Below are 18899 nucleotides of genomic sequence, written 5' to 3'. Positions count from 1 at the left end.
CCAGGTATGAGTTCCATGGGCAGAGCTCAGCCAGGCTCGCTCTTCTGCCCAGAGCCCAGAACAGTGTCTGGCCTGCATATGGTGCCCCAGCCACGTGTCCGGATCAAGGAGAAAACAAATGAGTCCATGAGAGAAGGGCACAAGGGGGGAAGGAGGCATGTGGGCTGAACACTAGAAAATACAGACCGGGAAACTCAAACCCAAAGCTCACGTGGGCTCTGCCTACTCCACAAAGAACAAAAAAAAAGAACTTCTTCTTTGGGTAAAATCACCAATCCAGAACTCTTCCACAAGCTGTTAATTCACCTAAAATACGTTTTTTTAAAAGCACTGTGGTCACTGTCACTACAAATATTTGAGACACCAGCTGTCCTGACAAACAAGCAGCCTGTCTATACCCAAGTCTTCGTAACTTCATGATTCAAATACATCCACATTATGTTCTGCTTCTTAAGTCATGAATGTACTTTTCAGCATTAGAAATTATCCCTTTCACATCTTTAAATATTGTGGTTTCTGCCTGACTAATGCTATCTTTAATTATACATCATCGAGTATTTTACTGTGATCTAATGGGGTCTATTACTCATCAGAATGGCCCCAGTCAGCAATCATATTCCCCAGAGCCAACTATTCAACCCTTCTTCCATTTTTCAAACATACCAGCCGCACGTGCACAAATTTACACCCAGACTGAGTCACGGCATCTTACCAATTTGTCCAAAAGATAAAACTATCCTTGAAGGAACTCACTATGCTGGCTTCCTAGTGAGGTCTGGCACAGCAATGCTATGACCACCGAGGGCACTCCAACCTTGCCTTGGGTACAGCCACACCCCACTGCCCACCCTGAGCACATGCCACACGGGGCATGAACAGAAGGGAAGTGCATCCTAGGGAAGGTAAGCCATGTGCACAAGTCCTGCAGCAAACAGGTGGCAGACCCAGGAACCCACTCTCCATGACGACACACGGCCGGAGGCCAGGAGAAGAACATGACCAGATCTAGGTGGGCCACACAGCATGCTGGGGTGCTTTCAGCACCCTGACTCCCACAGTCACCAACCATAACCCATCCATTATATAATATATGTGGAAGGGCCAAGCAATCTTTTTTTTTTCTTTTAAGATTTTATTTATTTATCTGAGAGAGAGAGACAGAGATAGTGAGAGAGTACAAGCAGGGAGGAGAGGGATAAGCAGGCTACTTGCTGAGCAAGAAGCCTGACATGGGGCTCGATCCCAGGACCCTGGGATCATGACCTAAACCTAAGGCAGATGCCTAACTGACTGAGCCACCCAGGTGCCCTGGGCCAAGCGATCTTAAACAAACCTACAGATCAGCAGACGTCAGCTAGTCCCCAAACTCTCATTCAAAGGGATGAACTGCCAGCCAAATTAATTATCTTAAATACACAATCTATAAAAAGTATAAATGTATACATATATCTTCTATATATTAATGTATATGTATATAAATAAACGTATTTATTTCTATTGACGTGTTTTAGTTATTGAGTGAAAAATGAACAGGTCAGGCTCAAGCTCCAGACATTTTACATAAACAGCTGGTGATTAACTTCTGCATACTTACAAGACAGACTCAAACTACTAAACCAAGTGCCCAAAGACCCAGAAGCTGAAAACATATAACTAGACAGGTCACCAGATGGACAATTAACAAATAAATCATTTTGAAAGAACTGGAATCAATGATGAGCTAGGAGACCTTGATGTGTCCCTCTGAATAATTGACGAGGCATCTTTTCTTGGACCATTTGTAAGACTATGTTTAGAATCCCATTTAGTGCTGCAAGATAATTCACGCAAATGCTGGCTTCTTATCGCACCCATTGACCAAGCAGCAGATGGAAAACAATAAATACGCACACGGATCTAGTGTGTGCACCCCGTGCCAACAGCACACTGAAAAGCAACAATTCAGAAACAGCCTTCCCTCGGCCCTGGTGGCAGCAAGGCGGCTTGCCAATGCTCAGAGGCAAACCCGGCCTTAGGGCTGTTCCAGGTTGTGCAGAGACACTCATAGTGTGCAGCACTGTCTCCCTATATTAATTTCCTTCTAACAACATCCCACCAGCCACTGGCAGTTGTGGTTCCAAGAAACAGGCATCCTGGCCATTTCTCCCCAGCACCTCTAAAAAGGTAGCTCCCAACACCTCTCTCCTTTGGAGAAAGAGAAAGCCCGTCTGTGACTCGCTCCAAGCTCATGGGGGCTGGGGTGCAGGGGAAGAAGAACAGAGACAGGGACGGGGAGAGCTTGTCTGGACTAGAGCGAGGGAGGGAAGAGCTTTTGCTGAGGAGAAAGCCCCAGAGACCCCTGAGTTGAAGGGGAGGCCCCAGAAAAGGCACCAAGAGGAGAGGTGACAGAGTATTAACCACCAGGAGGGCTGACTAACAGGACTTTGAGAATGAGTGCAAGGTAGGGGGCGGCCAGGGCAGAGGGCTCTCCAGAACGGGAAACATGGAAGAAGGACTACCAGCCAACATCGTGTGACCCTCAAAAGGCCACAGCAAGCCGGCTTCCTGTGGCGCCACCCACGGCTTGGCCAGGGCTCTGGCAGGGGTCACAGGCTATGCACACAGCAGGGCCCATCTCCTGCCCCACAGCCACCAACTCCTCAGGGAGCGCATGGCCTCTGGGTCCCCCTTCCCAAGGGCTGGTGGCTGTGGGAGAATCTGGGTGGTGGTGGTGGGCAGGGGAGAAGTGGCAGCTAAGAAGGAAACCACTTTACCTTGAACACCCTAAAATGTGGGACACCAGCAGGTGATCCAGAACTGGATGAAAGGAATAGCCAAAATTCTGGAAAGGCAGTGTTGCAAAAAAGATACGCATATGTAGACTCTGCAGGACCCCCCCCAACCTGTGCTCCCACATCCTTCCTTAAGGTCCCAGCCCAAGGGTGTTGGGCACTCATCTAGTCTACTACTTATTAATATGAAAACTCAAGGCTGAAGAATAATAACAGTAACGACACTTACTAAAGGCCTACTATACAGCTAGTGCTTGTCTCCAAACATCTGAGGTAGAACCCATTCAGCTTATAGTCCTTTGAGATGCTGGATGTTCTTCTTGGTCCCCACCTTCCAGATGAGAACACTGTAGCGCAGCAGTCACATTACATACCCAATGGCTGGCCCACAGCATGCTGTCAGGATATATAGAGAGGGGAACCTGAGCCTAGATACTCAGGCCCCATGGCTCCAGGCCTGCCCATGACCCTACACAGCCCTCCACAGCTGATCTGTAGTTTCCTGTTTTATTCCTTCAGAAGCCTTGTCATCTGCCACCACACTCCTGAGCACAGAAGAACCAACTAACCAATACCAGCCCTGCTACAGAAGACCGGCTCCTACACAGGGGGTAAGACTCAATGCAAGGCATGGTCCTGACCTGGATGAACTTACAGTGAACACTGATGAACACTTGCATGGGTGTAAAAGGTTAAAAACCTAGAAAATGACCAGAGAATAAATTCTAGAGAAGAGCTTTAGATATGCAATGAGAACGTAGACAAATGTTAGTTGGAGAAGTGCCAACAGTCCCTCAGCAATGTGTGGTCAGCATTGGGGAGATGAAGAGGAGTAGGTATAGGACAGCACCTGGGACAGCACTGTAGGGTGGAGGCTGCCTACAGAAGCACACACAGACCATGTGATGACAGGCTTCTCTATGGTGTCCCAAGGACAAGGACGAAGGAAGAGGGTCCCTGTCCTCTAGGGATGGACCACCTTTGATTAATGGCAAAGAAGGTACTGGGTCGTGTAAGTATAGAGCAAATGGCACAGAGGACCTCACTGTGCAGGGCAAGGGAGCAGCTGTGGGCCATGCAAAAACAAGACCACAGGACCTAGAACCTGGCCCAAAGGAAGAGCCAAGGGAGCTGTGACAACCAAAAAACATTTTGGGACAATCATTTGGGCCATGGGCACAGGTGGACTGAGGAGAGCAACAGCAGCCCATCAGGGTCCTGGCCCGGTATCCCAGGAAATGGGTTTGGTGCTGTCCAAGAAGCAGAAAGGAAGATGTTAACTGTCCCATCTGAGAATGTACCGATAAAAGTTGGTGACACAGACATAGCTGATGAAGGAAAATCAAAAAGGTTCTTAACCCCTGTAAGATATCAATACTAGGTCAGGCCCTCCCAGCACCGTACTGTCATGAGCTTACCGAGAAAGCCCTGCTATGACCCTGGAGACTGACCTGGGAATCCCAGACCAGGAACTGGAGTGTGGAGTCCTCTGCCCTGAGACAGGCTGTGGCGCCTGCCCACCCTCAGAACATTTGACTCTGGTGACCAGGGTGGTGGGAGGGCCTGTTTCCACCACTTCTCTTACCCCTGTGTATCTCTCAGTCCTGTACCCTGTGGCACTTTTCTGCTGTGACCACACTTTGCCAAGTTCAGATACCAGTCTGGTGGCCGACTGGTTCAAACGGGCATGAAGACCACTCTGCCAGGTGGGTGCTACAAACTACGGGGGGCCCTGAAGAGGGCCCAGCTCGGACCCCCGCTCAGCGAGCATGAGGAGCCCAGAGACACATCACTCTTGGCCCTCCCTGCCCCACTGATAATCCAGTCCGAAACAAACCCCAAATGCTAGTAAGTTGCTCATACTTGCTATGAGTTGAAAAAAAAAAATGTAAGCAATTTTTCCAAAAGTTGACTTCCGAGCATCAAATGCCCTTGTCTCTCATATTCACCTGACTCAGTCCCCCACATCTTAGAAACGCACTGCCCAGGCCCCAGCAGCTCACATGTAGAGAAAACGAGGGGTGGAGAAGATAAATGTTAAGATGCTCTAGGAAAACAAAGTCGGCTTATTCTGCAACTGCAGGCAGCTTTTGTCCAAACCACAGTCATCCATGCTTCATCTTCACCCTATTTACTTAATGAGGTTCTTTAATTCACTCACTTTTTATTTAAATTTGCTTCCAAGTAAGACTTCCTGTAACTGCTGTAATTCTTTTAATGGGCCCCTTGGCCTAACAGAAAGGCTCACTGAAAGAAACACAAACATCAACCAACATAAAGCTAGGTACCACCTGGGACATCTTGCAGCCATCTCAGTGGTCCCCCATGTTTGGCTTCCCCATGTCCCCGCCAGGAACACAAGCACTCCTGGGGCACTCTCCCCTGCTCTGCCTGCCAGGTCACCACCCACCAGCCAGGATCCACCACCCCTCCCCAAGTCTGTGACACTCCACTGTTAACACCTCCTCACCACATCTGTCAACATGACAATTGTCCCCTTGAAAACTGAAAGGCTTGAAAATTCCTCAACCTGATAGAATGTTTCCCACTTACATTTAGAAAGTGAAAGTGTTCCCAAATGACAGCCACCTTTCCCCACAGTTGCTGACAAGCCACCGCACATCCTTCGCTCCGCGACAATCCACGATTACTTTGCAGGTAAGACCAAACACCAACTATTAGAAAAGAAACCTCAGCCACGTCACGTTCCAGAATGAAGACTACACTCCATGTGGTGTACCCAGGGCAAAGGCAGCTCTTCACCCATGGAAGGAAATGAGCCTTCTAAAAAAGGGACAAGCCCACAACAAAGGTCATATCTAAAACCTGCCTTCAGTGCACACCGTTGTTAGGAGACCGGAGAGACCACCCACCCCCTCCTCAGAGAAACCCCCTGTGTGGAAGCCCTCTCCTGCTGTTAGAAGCCAGTCCACCCCACTCTGCTCAGTGGCACCCAGCCCCCACAGCTGTGCCCGATGTGCTGGGGAACCCATGGGGGTACCTGGGGTCGGCCAGGGCTGTGGGAAGTCATGGGAAACCTATCTGATTCCAATATTGTGGAGAAAACCCCCACAGTTTTATATGAACATCAGAGGAAGCATATTTTAGGATAACATTCATGTGAATTTTTAAGAAGATAATACAAGACCTCAAATAAATACCTGCCACTAGAAAGAATGCAGCAGGAGAGGTATGGGGGAAGGGAGCAGCTAGCAAAGAAATGGGGATACACAGGCTACCCAGTCTGAAGGTACCAGAGTACCCCCAGAGGGGACTTGGAACATGGCGATGATTGAGCACAATAGGCAGGAAATCACCAGCCAGCAGGCAGTGGCATTCAGCATTCCCGTAAAGGCAGCAGTGGGGTGGGGATCAGGAAGGACAGGTGGGAGACCAGAGCAAGAGCTCAGAGGTGCCCTTAGGAAACATATCTGAGAAACCCCAGGAACTTGAGAAAGACCAGGGCCCAGGAGGCAGAGGTGACAAGGCAGAGAAAGTTCCCCATGCGGCTTTTCCAGGTAAGAGCCAGGGAGGTCTGTGTGTGCCATCTCAGGAGTCTTGAAGACAGAAGCTGCCAGTCCACGACACAAGGCTGCCTCTCAGGGTGGCGTGACCTTGCTGGATGTGCCCCACAGGGCACAGCCAGGAAGGTTCCCTGCTGTGGACACCAGACACATCTGTTCATTCCAAAGTAAAACCACTGTCAACTAGAACACCATGTGATGGTGGGACAACCAGAAAGATGTCCTCATTCACCAGGCACTAACTCTGCACAGAAGGATGCCTCGTCCTCAGTGTGAGCAGAGCCAACAGCCCAGTGAGCACCATACAGGGCCCAGCAGGCAGAGAAGGAGGTGAGCTCCCAGACTTGCTGAGCCAGGTGTGCTCTGCCAGGCGGCCATGGGCCACTCTGAACCCTCCTCTCTCTCTAGGCCCGACCTCCCATGGATGTCTTCAGGAATCCTTTTCCCCTGAGCCTAGCAAAGGAGCATTTTGCTGTCTCTGGAGAGAATCTGACTTAGAAGCCCAACCCTCCTTCCAGGATTCACGGGTATCCTCAAGGGCTGCCCACCATTCCCAGGACGGGCACCCTGAATCCACGGCAGAGTTCTGTCTGCACCTGTAAAGAACGTGCCAGGCTGCAGACTGGAGGTATCTGCAGCCTGGGATCAGCTCCATACCTTCCCAAACTTGGGAAGAAAGGAAAGTGCCAAAAGCTTGCCAGACACTCAGGTCCCTCCTTTGAGCCATTCTCAGTGTTGGGGAGAACCCGTTAATCACTAAGAAAGCGAGAGACAACATGGCTAACTGCTGCCTCTGGGAAGCCATACCATCCAAACTTTAAAGGGACAACAAAGCAGTAATTGTCAGGAAAACACACAGCCCACTGAATGGAACAGTGAAGAAAGAACACTGAAAACAGCTTGAGGAAATAAAAATGGAATCAGAAAATGCATGGAAGACACAAAAGACAGGACTCACAGGGGTTTGGACTTAGTGGGCTGGAGTTGGGACAGCCGTCTTTTCACCCGGATGAAGTTGTCTGGGACCTTGTGTAGACCGAGCCCTTCAGTGCAGACATGCAAGCTGCACACACCAGCCCAGAAGCCCCCCAGTGCCCCAGGTATCCTCTGGGCATCTGAAGTCCCCTCGGCCCTCAGGACCACCCACAGAAGGCCTGGCTGTCAGGGGTACTTTAGGGGTTCTTCAGTTCCTAACAGCCCCAGATGGACAGCCCAGGCTATGTCAAAGCCCATGAGCTTGTTACAGGAAGTAAAGCAGTAGGTGGAAAACTGGTACAGAAGGGGCCGGACTGTGGGCGCTGGGTGTTAGAGCTGTCGCGCTGATTAGCTGGGAGACACGCAGGAAATGCTGCAGGTAATATCAACCACACTTCACAGGCTGGCTATTAACCCCACGTAGAGTACACATGACTCTGGCTGAAAGGAACAAGAAAGAAAATTCGATGTCCTATAACATCTAAATTAGAAAAGAAATTTTGCAATTTGCAAGAAATTGCTGAAACTTGGAGGAAATGGAAGACATCAGTATGTAAAAGGACCCTGAATGGAATGACGGTTCACAAGAAACACATGAAATAGGGGGCCAGTGGCTGATCCTGGGACAGAGGGTCATACATATTGGCTCAAGGCCCTCAGAGAGGATGCCATGGCTTCACTGGAAGGACAGCAGGAGGGAGGCTTGCCCCAACTTTAAACGGAAAACCTTCCACCAGCCTGTACTCTTCACCTCAGCCTTGTCATCTGAGTTTCAACATTTTACGGGTCACTCTCTCGGGTCGATAAAGCTTTGCATGTCTTCAAAGCAGCCATGTTGAAGACCAACAGCCTCCACCACCTGTGAATGCACATCACATACATCCTATACCTACGGTGCTGCCCCTGCTGCTGTTTGCAGCTGAGTTCTCCCTGTGAGGCTTGACCACAGAGGTACAAGTCCTCCTCAGGATCTAAGGTCTGCCACCTCATTTAAGACATGGGGGGGGGGGTGTTAGCAACAACTTAACTCCGGGAAAACCATCACAGAGCCTACGACGAAGCTTAGTTTGTCAGAGGATGACTCCAGCTAAATTTCCAAATTCACAAGAACCACACATTCCAAGTGCAGCTCTTGAAGGCATCTCTCTCTCCTTCTGCACATCTTCAGACAACAAAGTTGGTGCATCATGGTGTGTGACATAACTGACCCACAAGCACCACAAAGTTGGCAGATGAAGGCAAGTCTCACGGGTTATCTGTTTTCGGGTGATGTACCTTCTCCACAGCTGCGTGCCTGCGTCCTTGCTGACACTCCGCATGCTTCCTCGTACACAAGCACATCTAGCTTTAGTCACCTTTCGCCCTGCTTGGGAAGGGGAAGTAAGGGCAATTTCTTTTTAAGATACTATTTATTTATTTGACAGAGAGAGAGATCACAAGTAGGCAGAGAGGCAGGCAGGTGGGGCGGTGGGGGGGGGGGAAGCAGGATCCCTGCTGAGCAGAGAGCCTGATGCAGGGCTTGACCCTAGGACCCTGAGATCATGACCTGAGCTGAAGGCAGAGGCTTAACCCACTGAGCCACCCAGGTGTCCCGGTGCAATTTTTAAGTCATGCGGAATTCAAAGTATGATGATAAAGAGTTAAGGAATCCAACGGCTTATCCATAAACAGTAAATATTTCTCAACACAGAAATTTCGAACCCATCAGGGATAAATAAGGTGGCAGGGCTGTGATGTTATGTGTAGAACAAACGAAGCCTCGGGGGTTTGACTGTCAGAGAAGGCATGGTAGCTCTTGTTGCCAGAACTCCAGCGCTCTTTTGAATGTGAGCTTGGTGCTCCATTCGCTGGCAAGGTAATAAGCAAATTTTGTGCCAATATAATTTTGACCCCAAGTGTTACTGCACATAATAGGCGCTCAAGTAAGTAAGGTGCTCGCTTCTGCTTCACTGAAGAGAATGCATACTGTCCTATCTTTTAAACTGCCACGTAAGAGGCTGGCCGTGAACCCCTGGTGCTCCCGAAAGCCTTCTGTCTGAGCATTGCAGAGAACATGCTCTGGGCTCTAGAACGTTTATATCCACTCCTGGTGCCGCTCCTGTGTTCTTAAAGTCTCTCACCACTTCTATTGACCTGAATTCCTGCAGCAAATCCTAATTCACTTAAACTCATACAAATTCACATGAGCATTATGCACACATTCCATTAAGCAGAAATGCAAATATCATAATATCTTCATGTTTGCAGATAACCATCACATCCGTTAACAACATAAACACGTGTGCCAGATAGAGAAACGAGCCACCAAAGCAACTCCTCTCAGATGCTCTTTCAGGTCTCCGGAAGGACAACTGCATCTCTAAATACCCACACGCCACCGAGGGCCAAAAAAGGCAGCCATCTGTGAGTAAAATTCAAATGGTGCTGCTACTTTATATGCTTTTTTATTCTAATCTCCACTCAGCAGGAAAAGGGAGCCCCATGGTATAGTGTGCTAGCGCAATGTTTAAACCATTCACTGCTGCCAACACCTTCAGCTTGACACCTTATTCTTTTAAGGTTAATTAGAATTCCAATAGGATACCCATTGAGCATGCATCTCTAATTCACCAAATATGAAGATCTTCCAAGCAAGGCAAATCTGATAAAAACTGACCTTGGCCTTTGCAAGTGGTGCCATAAAGAGCATTTCCCCCTACCTGAATCCTTGCTGGTGTTTTATTTCAAATATGTACCTCGGATAAGAGCGTGTTAACTGCGAAAAATAGAGATTAAATACAGATTGAACTGAAATACACACATGAAACAACTGCATAATTGAGACCCGATTTCGTCATGCTCCAGCAAGCAAACGGGCTCTCAAAAGCCGGAACGAAGGAACAATTGGATATAATTCTGCTCAGCTCAACCGCACTGAGCAGCCTAATTCCAGGCAGTTGTAGACAAGCTATTGTGTCCTCCGGAGGAAGGAGGTGTGCTTCGTCTTCAGGAGAGCCAACCAGTCGTCCCTACACCTGGGCGGCATTATTCTCCCGCCTGCCTCTTCTTCAAACAGATTATAATTTGGATTTTTTTTTCACTTTAATGAAGGCTGTGAGAATAGGGAACACAGGTACTGTGATAACAAAGATAAAATTCAGAAACAATTTAAAAGGTAAAATAAATAGATTTGAGCCCTTGACTTAGATGCCCATCAATGCGCAACAATCCAGCCACGGTGACACAGGCCAACTTGGAATCTAAAGACAAAGCACATGTGTTCACATGCACATGCACACACTCACATACTCACACACACAGGACTCCAAATAAATGAATCTACTAGCAGGAAGGTGTGCCACACATGTGATACAAAATTTGGAGATTTTTGTATTGGTAATAGGCACTGAAATGACAGCTAATTACGTGTGCTAGGCACTGCAGGTACACAGTCTCACTTATCTGATAAAGCAGATAGGCTCCCTCCCACTAATAAGAAGGCTTCAAGAGGATAAACTTTTGCCCAGAGGCACAGAGTGAAGAAGTAAGGAACTCAGGATAAATCCACCTGGCCCCTACCCTTGCCCTCCTTCTCCATAGGACTCCACGAAGCCCAAGGCCCTTCCTGTCTGCAGCCAAGACCGGAGTTGGGCCTGAGTCCCTGGATGGGAGGCTGATCCTATGTGCCAAGTCCCTGGCTGAGCTGTGGCTGGTCCAGGCACCAGTCTGGCATGCAATTCTGGCCCCTAAGGCGAGAAGGGACGTGTGTGAGGGTGGTCTAGAGAAAACATAAGGGGAAGAAACCCTCCTTTCTGTTATTAAGTTATTAAGGATAGGACGCCATCATGACTCATCCCAATTTCAAATGTACCATTCATGTTGTTTATGTAGCTGCCTGTGACAGGCCACTGAAGCCACAACTGATAGGATGCTCTTTCCTTGGGACCACACAGCCCTCTGCATGGTTCCTGCTAACTACCCATAGGGCTCACAGCCTAGGCTTACAAGATGGCAGCTGCTGCGGCCAGGGGGCAGAGGGATCTAGGAAGTGAGTGCTACTTAAGTTCGGGACCTTGGTTTCTCATTACCTAGGATTGTTATAGAGCAAGAGGCCTCCTCTAACTATGAAGTTGGTAGCCTGTCTGACTAAAGTTCACCTTTCAAGTACCCCCTATTTATTGTGTGTCTCTGAGAGAGGAAACCTTGGTGCCTCCACTTCCCCATCTCTCCAAGCCTTAGGAAGGAACAGGTGGGAAGAACTTCCATCAGCTGACCCAAGCCCTGGCCACACAGGCTTTCAGCGAACACCTGACCCACAGTGGTTTCTTAGTGAAAGGTAACTTTAGATTAGTCACCAAATGCCCGCAACCTGAAACATAAAATTGCTGTGAGTCTCAGAGGTGCCGTTTCCACACCCAGGGGCCTTCTGAAAACAGGCCCAAAAAGGACTTCACTGTGACTCATCTGTCATGTCTCCAAAGGCTGGTGTCTGCCCTTGTCATCATGGAGACCACAAGTCAACCACTTGTCCACTGTCCTTGTGAGCTGTCTGGCTTTTCTGTGAGGGCCTCTAGGTACTGGGTCATTTCCTCTAGAGTCCTTATTACATTCCAGACCAAACAAAGAAACCCCAATGATAGAGCCCAGCAGAACAGAACAGAAAGGGCAGGGAAACAGGGACTGAGAAGATATCCAGAGCCCAACACTTCCTGGCTCTCTGATTGGGCCATTTTGCCCATAGAGCAATCCCTCTTGGTTAATTATGCCACTCACCTCATAGGATTATGGTGAGCTTTCTATAAGCAACATATGCCAAAGCAACCAGCACATGGTAGGCACTCAGTAATTGTTCACACAAAAAATTCTCCAGCATAAGCTGCCCAACTGTTGACGACTGAAGAATACACACTGATTTGCTTCCAGATACCACAGACTCTGTCTGAACTGGCCTCCCGAGAGGTGGCCAGCTGGACTGCTCAACTCCCCATCTCCTCCACACGACGGCTAAGGCCCTCATCCCCTTGGAAGGCCCAGCCTGGCCCACTGCTGTCCAAGCCCTCACATCTGCCCAGGGACACCTGTGCTTACTTGGAATTCACTGGCTCAATTCCCTACCATGTTTATGCAAATATACTGATAAATGGCAAACATAAACTTTAATGAAGTGTTACGTAAACAGAAGACGTTTAGTGCAAAAGAAATCACTCCTTGGAAAAACATGGTGACCACTTAGGAAAGACTCATCAAAGACAGACCTCTTTGGGACGCCTGGGTGGCTCAGTTGGTTAAGCAGCTGCCTTCGGCTCAGGTCATGATCCCAGTGTCCTGGGATCGAGTCCCACATCAGGCTCCTTGCTCAGCAGGGAGCCTGCCTCTCCCTCTGCCTCTGCCTGCCATTCTGTCTGCCTGTGCTCGCTCTCTCCCCCACCACTCTCTGATAAATAAATAAAATCTTTAAAAAAAAAAAAAAAAAAAAAGACAGACCTCTTTAACATTATCAAACTGGGGGGGGGGGAGACATACAACATTAAGTGGTAATTGTTTAAAATCTAGAAAGTGCTCCATTCAGAATTTCTTGTAAATGTCTTTGTCCTCCATTTGAAAGAAACAAATAGGAAATCATAAGGTGGCTATGGTTTAAGTCAACTTGGAACTCAAAGAGAAGTTCCTAGCCTGGATCCAAAACATGGTAAACACATACATGTATGTAGTTATTAAATAAAACATTTAATAGATACCACTTGTATGAGTTTCCAGTTTATTACACTTTTCCCATTACAGGGTCCCAGTCACACTGGCTAAGAGATACAGAAGAGATTTCCAGTTGAAACATATACCAAAGTACTTCAAGGTACACGATCCAGACAAACCAGCTCTAATGCTTACACGTTGTATCATCAAAAGCATTATCCATATTTTCTACTGTTCTTTAATTTGTAAAAATGCCCATTCTCTTAACCTTCGTAGAGTCATGGATGAACACCACTCCAGTGTGCTCAGGAATCTCCTGAGAGCAGTCCAGTTTCCAACCCCTTAATGTCAGCTCCGAAAAGAGAACCCAGGCTAGTTCAATTCACCTGGAATGACTGGCACAAGGTAGGTCCACAGTAAGTTCTGTGTATGCCCAAATATAAGGCAAGAGATTTCCCATGGAAAAAAAATCCCTCAAAAAATTAGAATTGTCTTACATTAGAGTTCTTATGAAAGCATATTAAAAAGTACTCTTGAAATTACTCAATCTGGAACTACAAAGCCCTTTAAAAAAAAAAACATATTACCCCAAAACACCTCAACCAATGCTAGTAGGGGGCCTTGCAGGGGTCACCTCACATAACTGTCAAAACAAAACAAAAACAAGTTAGGCTGAGAAACTTAGCACACATTTAGCACCTGAAATGGTTGGACGCTTCTGTTAAAACAGGACTTTTTAAAAGATCACTTTCAGAAGCAACACATAACAGTAAGTATTTCCCAACAGGCAAACAAAGAAACCAACAGTCCTAACCTTAGGCAGTAGGTACCAGTAACTTGGTATAAAACTTCCAAGGGCAGCATAATTAACTGATTCAGAAAGTGCCTCATCTCAAATGGCTCAGGTGAAAGCAGAGCTGAGAGGTTCTGCTCACTAGGCTGGAGGATTCCGGGTGGCTCTGCTGAGAACCAAAACCCTGAAGAAAAAGATGCCAGTGAAGATGTGGAAAAATTGTTCCATGAACTCCATGCAGAACCCAAATAAGAATTCATCCATTTTATACATGACACCTTTCCAATGTCTAACTGTAAGTAAATGCACAATCTAAGTAGATACTTGGTGATCTGCATACCTACAACCTTTACATATGCCTGTTGGCCCGAAAGGTTTGAGATGCATCTCACTAGGAAAATCGGAGTCAGTCTTTTATTAACAGTCAACTTGCTAGTAAGGCATATATGGTCTCTGTTAATCATGACATGAGTGCCCACCTATTAAACAACAGAACAACATCCAGCATTCAGCCTTGCTATGAGGGGTCAAAGCAATTCCAACAGACAGTAAAGTATCAAAAGCCTATTTGGAACTAATTTTCAGCTGAAGTCTTTGCCTGCCAAATTTATAGTGTTGCTTAAAGTGCAACACTCCATGCAGGACTTCTGGCTTCCTAAGAAGACTCCCACTGACTTACACATCAGTGAGTAAAAAGCTAGAAGATGTTATCCCCACCTCCACTCCTTTTGTCTTTTGAAAAATGATCAAATATTGTATTTAATTCGGACTCCTCCTAGGGCCCAAACTCAGTCCTCATGAGGTGGACCTGTGAAGAAAGGAGTGAGGGTCACACTCAACACAACAAAAATAAACTGTGTTGCAAAGTCTCCCTGAAGCTCAAACTTCCATAAACAGTCTGATCGCTCCATATGCCTATAAAGTCCACCAATAATCTCAAGACCAGCCAACAAAAAATTAATTCCCTGTTCCTGTCATTGCAAAAAGATTTCAGTTCAACCTCTTTGACAATTTTTTTTTCTATGCCACAAATGGCACAGTTCTGGGAGCTGCCTCGGGCCATGGCCTTTCGAATTCCAGAGGTTACCAGCTCACCTCCGATCAAACATAATTCAAATAAAATGCAGTAGGAGGACATCTGTAAATACATTCTCATCATAATGTCCTGGGTTTCACTACAAACATCATTCTACAAACCATTCAGTTCTCCGAGTATGGGGAGGTAACCCACTTATTCTGCAAATAAAGATCTTTGATTATAATACCTTAAATGAAACAGCCAGGACAGGAAGGAAAAGCTTAGAAATCAAGAACACGCACACTCATAACTGGATTTAATCACAACTAAAACCAAAGAAAAACTACTTAACTACCTTCCCTCCAGCAGTAATCCCAGGCATAAATATTCCATGACTATTCTTAACTGTCCATTATTCCCGATCCATAGGAAACACCCCGTATGGCAAAGGAGGGCATTTATCTCTAAAGCTCAACACCAAGGATTTAACTTCCTAACCTCAAAAATATTGGTAGTACTAAGTAATTCAGATGGTTAGAATTTTCCCAGCTTCTATGTATAACACGTATTATAAGGATTATTTAAACGGTTTATGCATCAGCAGATTCTTAAACAGTCCAAAGTAAGGAAAATATTTTTAGTTCTCTAAAATGAATGATAATTACAGTAGATCAATAATGGGGTTTTTTAACCCTTAAGTGGGATTTTCTACATTTAAAGAAAATATACAACATGAGGACTTGCTTCTCACTTAAGCCAGCATCCCGAAAGCTTTCCTCCCCCTCCATAATAGTAACAGTAACAGAGGGTGTGAAGCCAGGGCTTCTAAAGAGCTTCTGAAACCAAATCACTGAAACCCCAAGATAAAGTATTTCAGTAAAACAGAAACAGTGAAAGACACTGTACAATGTAGTTGCACTAAAAAACTCAGATAATGTCCCACCTGGGAATGCAGCCCTGCCCAAGGGCCCAAAAGAGGTCTAGGGCTTCCTGACAGACCAAGCTCAAGAAGGCCCGGCCAAACATTCCTTCCATCTCCAGGTTAACTTCTTCCCTCCTCTCACACAAAGTGTGTAACTCATGCTCTTCCAAACCCCACACCATTCCCTCTGCCCAACTCTGTCTTGCCAGACACGCAGGCAAAAGGCCCAAAAGTCTCCCCAGAGGTCAGAACCTGGAAACACTAAGCACTAACTTGACCCCAGGCCGGCGCGGGTGAGCAGAGGGCTAGTCTGGGGGTCTAGCGGAAGAAGACTTTCTGGGTACAGAGGGGGGCCCGGCCAAGTCAAAAAGGTGAAGAAACGGGCCCTGCCAGCAGAGGGACTGTAGAGACTAGCGGTCAGCTGGGGACAGGAAACTGTGTCCACCCTGGGGGAGGATGGGGTGTCACGACATATGAACAGGTAGCAGTTACCCAGGACTGCATGCTGGCATGCAGCAAGTACAGGTGGTGCGAGAAGGGATTCCAGAGAGGAGGACAGATGGACGGCAGGTGCAGACAGGCATTTCAAGGGAAGGAGACAAGAGACAAGACTGTGGGGCAGGAGGTGGAAACACGGTGTCCAAGAGTTGGCAAGTGGAACTTGACGGGTTACACTCACAGTCTCTGGAGAAAAACTACTTGGAGAAAGAAGAGCAAGGCGAAAGCCGTTGTGGGGGGCCACCTCTGGTCTCCCTCGCCCTTCATCACTGCCCCCTACAGTCACCCGAGCACATCTCTTCCCCCCCCTCCCCCAACACACAAACTCGCCGTGTCGTTGCGCGGTGAAGCAGATACCCACCTTTGCGACGGGCGCACTCCTGCTGGTCGCCAGCTCCCGCAGGCTGGCGGTGGCGCTGCCAGTCGCCGCAGGGAGGAAGACTGGGGAGCCGGGGGCGCTGCCCGCCGCGCTGCCCCCGCCACCCGCGAGCGCGGAGGCCGCCCCGGAGCTGGGGCCCGGGCGCGCGGACGGGCTACCACCGGGGCTGGCGCCAGCGCGGGGCCGCTGGCGAATGCCGTCCAGCAGGCGCACCAGCAGGATGTTGGCGGGCAGCTCGTCCACGCCGCAGCCCACCAGGATGCGGCACTCCGGGCAGCGCAGTTCGTGGCGCGAGCACACGATGCTCTCCAGGCAGCGGCGGCAGAAAGTGTGCTGACACGGCAGCACCTTGGCGGTGGTGTCCAGGCGCTCCAGGCACACGGAGCACTCCAGCAGGTCCAGCAGCGACGACTCGTCCATGTCCTCGCCCGCCGCCGCGGCCGTGGCCGCCGCCCGCCGCCGCCTCCGCTCACCCGGCCTGTCGTCGTCGCCCTCGCTCTGCGCAGCAGCTGCGGCCGCCTTGGACGCGCACAGCCAGGACGCCCCGAGCAGCATGGGGGAGGCGCCGGCAGCGGCCGCGCGCAGCTGCCTAGGTCCCGGGGCCGGAGCGGGGCCCGCCGCGGGCAGCGGGCATCAGGGTCGCGCCGGAGCGGCCTCCGGGGAGCCGGGCACCGCCGGCACTTCCTTCACCCCGCCTAGTGGCTCGAGGCTCTGGCAGCGGCAGTGCGAAGGGGCGCGCTGACCCGCCGGCGTGGTGGGGACCGGAGTTCCGCGCCCCGCGAGCCAACTCCAGCCGGGCCCACCCAGTCCTTCGGAGCACGGCGCCCGCGTGTGCGGGCTACACCTGTCCTCCCGTGTGTCCGCTCCGCCTCAGCGGGCGCTGCGCTTGGAGTGGCCACCCGCGGCCCCGAGCCCCGCGGCAGGAAGTGCGGGGAGCTGCCGGTCGGGTCCCCGGGGAGACCCGGGCTCAGCGTGCGCGCTCCCCCGCGCCGCTGGTGAGCCGCATCGCCCGCGCGGCGCCTCCATGCGCCCTGGGCCTGTCCGCGAGTCCCTGCCCCCAGCGGGTTCAGCTGGACCTTCCTCTTCCACGGCCGCGAGCACGTGCTCGGGGAGCGCGCAAAGGTCACCGTCAGTGAGGAGCGCAGGAAAGGAGACGCAGCGCCCACTGGACCTCCCCACGCCTGGGCACACAGCGGCGACTAGTCCCGTCCCTTGGGGTACCTCTAGGGCTCCCAGGAACTCCGAGCGCGCCCTCCTGCGCCGGCTGGGCCCTGTCCGCTCCGGCGCCTAGAGTCTTCCTCCGGCTCTCCGCGAACCGCAGAGACGGATGCTTCCTCCCGACGCTGCCGCGAAGGAAAGTTTGGGCGGTGTTATCCGGACTGCCTTTCTCGCCAGCGCCGGCGAGCAGCTTGGGAACATAGCCAACACCCGGGCATCCTCCTCGACGACTCCCCGGAGCGCTCCCGGTCGGGTCCCCCTTCCAGGCGGTGCGCCGAACTGACGAGCCTGGAGCTGCGGGTATGGTGCGGGCAGGGGAAGGCTCTCCGGTTGGCTGAGGCGCCCCCGAGGCGGCTCGGTCTCCTCCCGGCGGCAGCCCGCCCTCCCCGGAGTCGCTGGTCCGAGGCAGGCGCCGCTGCCCGCCGGACCCGCACCCTTGCGCAGGGCACCCGGTCCGCGCCGCGCCCACTGCGGCGCAGTCTCGTGAACCCCGCTCCAATTCCTCCTCGGGAGGCGCAGAGGAAGGGGAATTCGCGCTCTCCTTCCCGACGCCCCGGCTTCTGGGAGCGTCAGAGCAACGGAAGTACGTACGGAGGACCGGGAGCAGCAGGGAAGTTTGGCGGTGGGCTGGGGTCGACCGCGAAGATTCCCTGCAGTGCGCTGCCCCCTCGTGGCCGCTTGGGGTTCCCAACGAGCCCTGTTCCCCTCTAGGCCCAGACCCAGCACAAGCCGAGGGGCAGGGGCTGGAGGTTACAAAGTGGATAGTTCTTTTTTCTTTTTTTCTTTTCTTTATTTATTTGAGGGAGAGCGAGAGAGCAAGAGAGCACGAGAGCACAAGCAGGGGGAGAGGCCAGGGAAGGGTGGGGAGGACAAGCATGCTCCAGGCTGAGCCGGGAGACTGATGCGGGGCTTGATCTCTGGACCCCAAGATCATGACCTGAGCTGAACCGAGTGAGCCACCCAGGCGCCCCAAAGCCAGATAGTTCTTGCTAGGGCCGATAACAGAAGAGGTGTTGAAGGCCCGCCTACAAGTCAAACCAACCTGTGGTTTGTGAACTTAAGTGAACCTATTTCGACTGTTCAGGGAGAAAGTAATATTTGCTGTGGCTTAAATGTCAAGAAGGTTCCTGT

The 18899-nt window shown here is 50.3% G+C and overlaps 1 protein-coding gene across 1 annotated transcript in view; it reads right to left on the bottom strand.

The window, feature by feature from the left end:
* Window positions 1-17784, bottom strand: part of SH3RF3 (SH3 domain containing ring finger 3) — a 365053-nt gene extending 347269 nt beyond the window's left edge. The window contains exon 1 of the mRNA XM_082744231.1: window positions 16533-17784. Within this exon, the coding sequence (XP_082600357.1) occupies window positions 16533-17105 (573 nt within the window). The 5' untranslated portion in view covers window positions 17106-17784. The remainder of the gene's footprint in view (window positions 1-16532) is intronic.
* Between the last annotated feature and the right edge of the window lie 1115 nt (window positions 17785-18899).

The sequence above is a fragment of the Mustela nivalis genome (assembly GCF_964662115.1).
Source record: "Mustela nivalis genome assembly, chromosome: 8".
In the NCBI taxonomy this organism is placed as follows: domain Eukaryota; kingdom Metazoa; phylum Chordata; class Mammalia; order Carnivora; family Mustelidae; genus Mustela; species Mustela nivalis.
The sequence above is the reverse complement of the archived record's forward strand: the minus strand, read 5'-3'. Positions and strand labels throughout refer to the sequence as shown.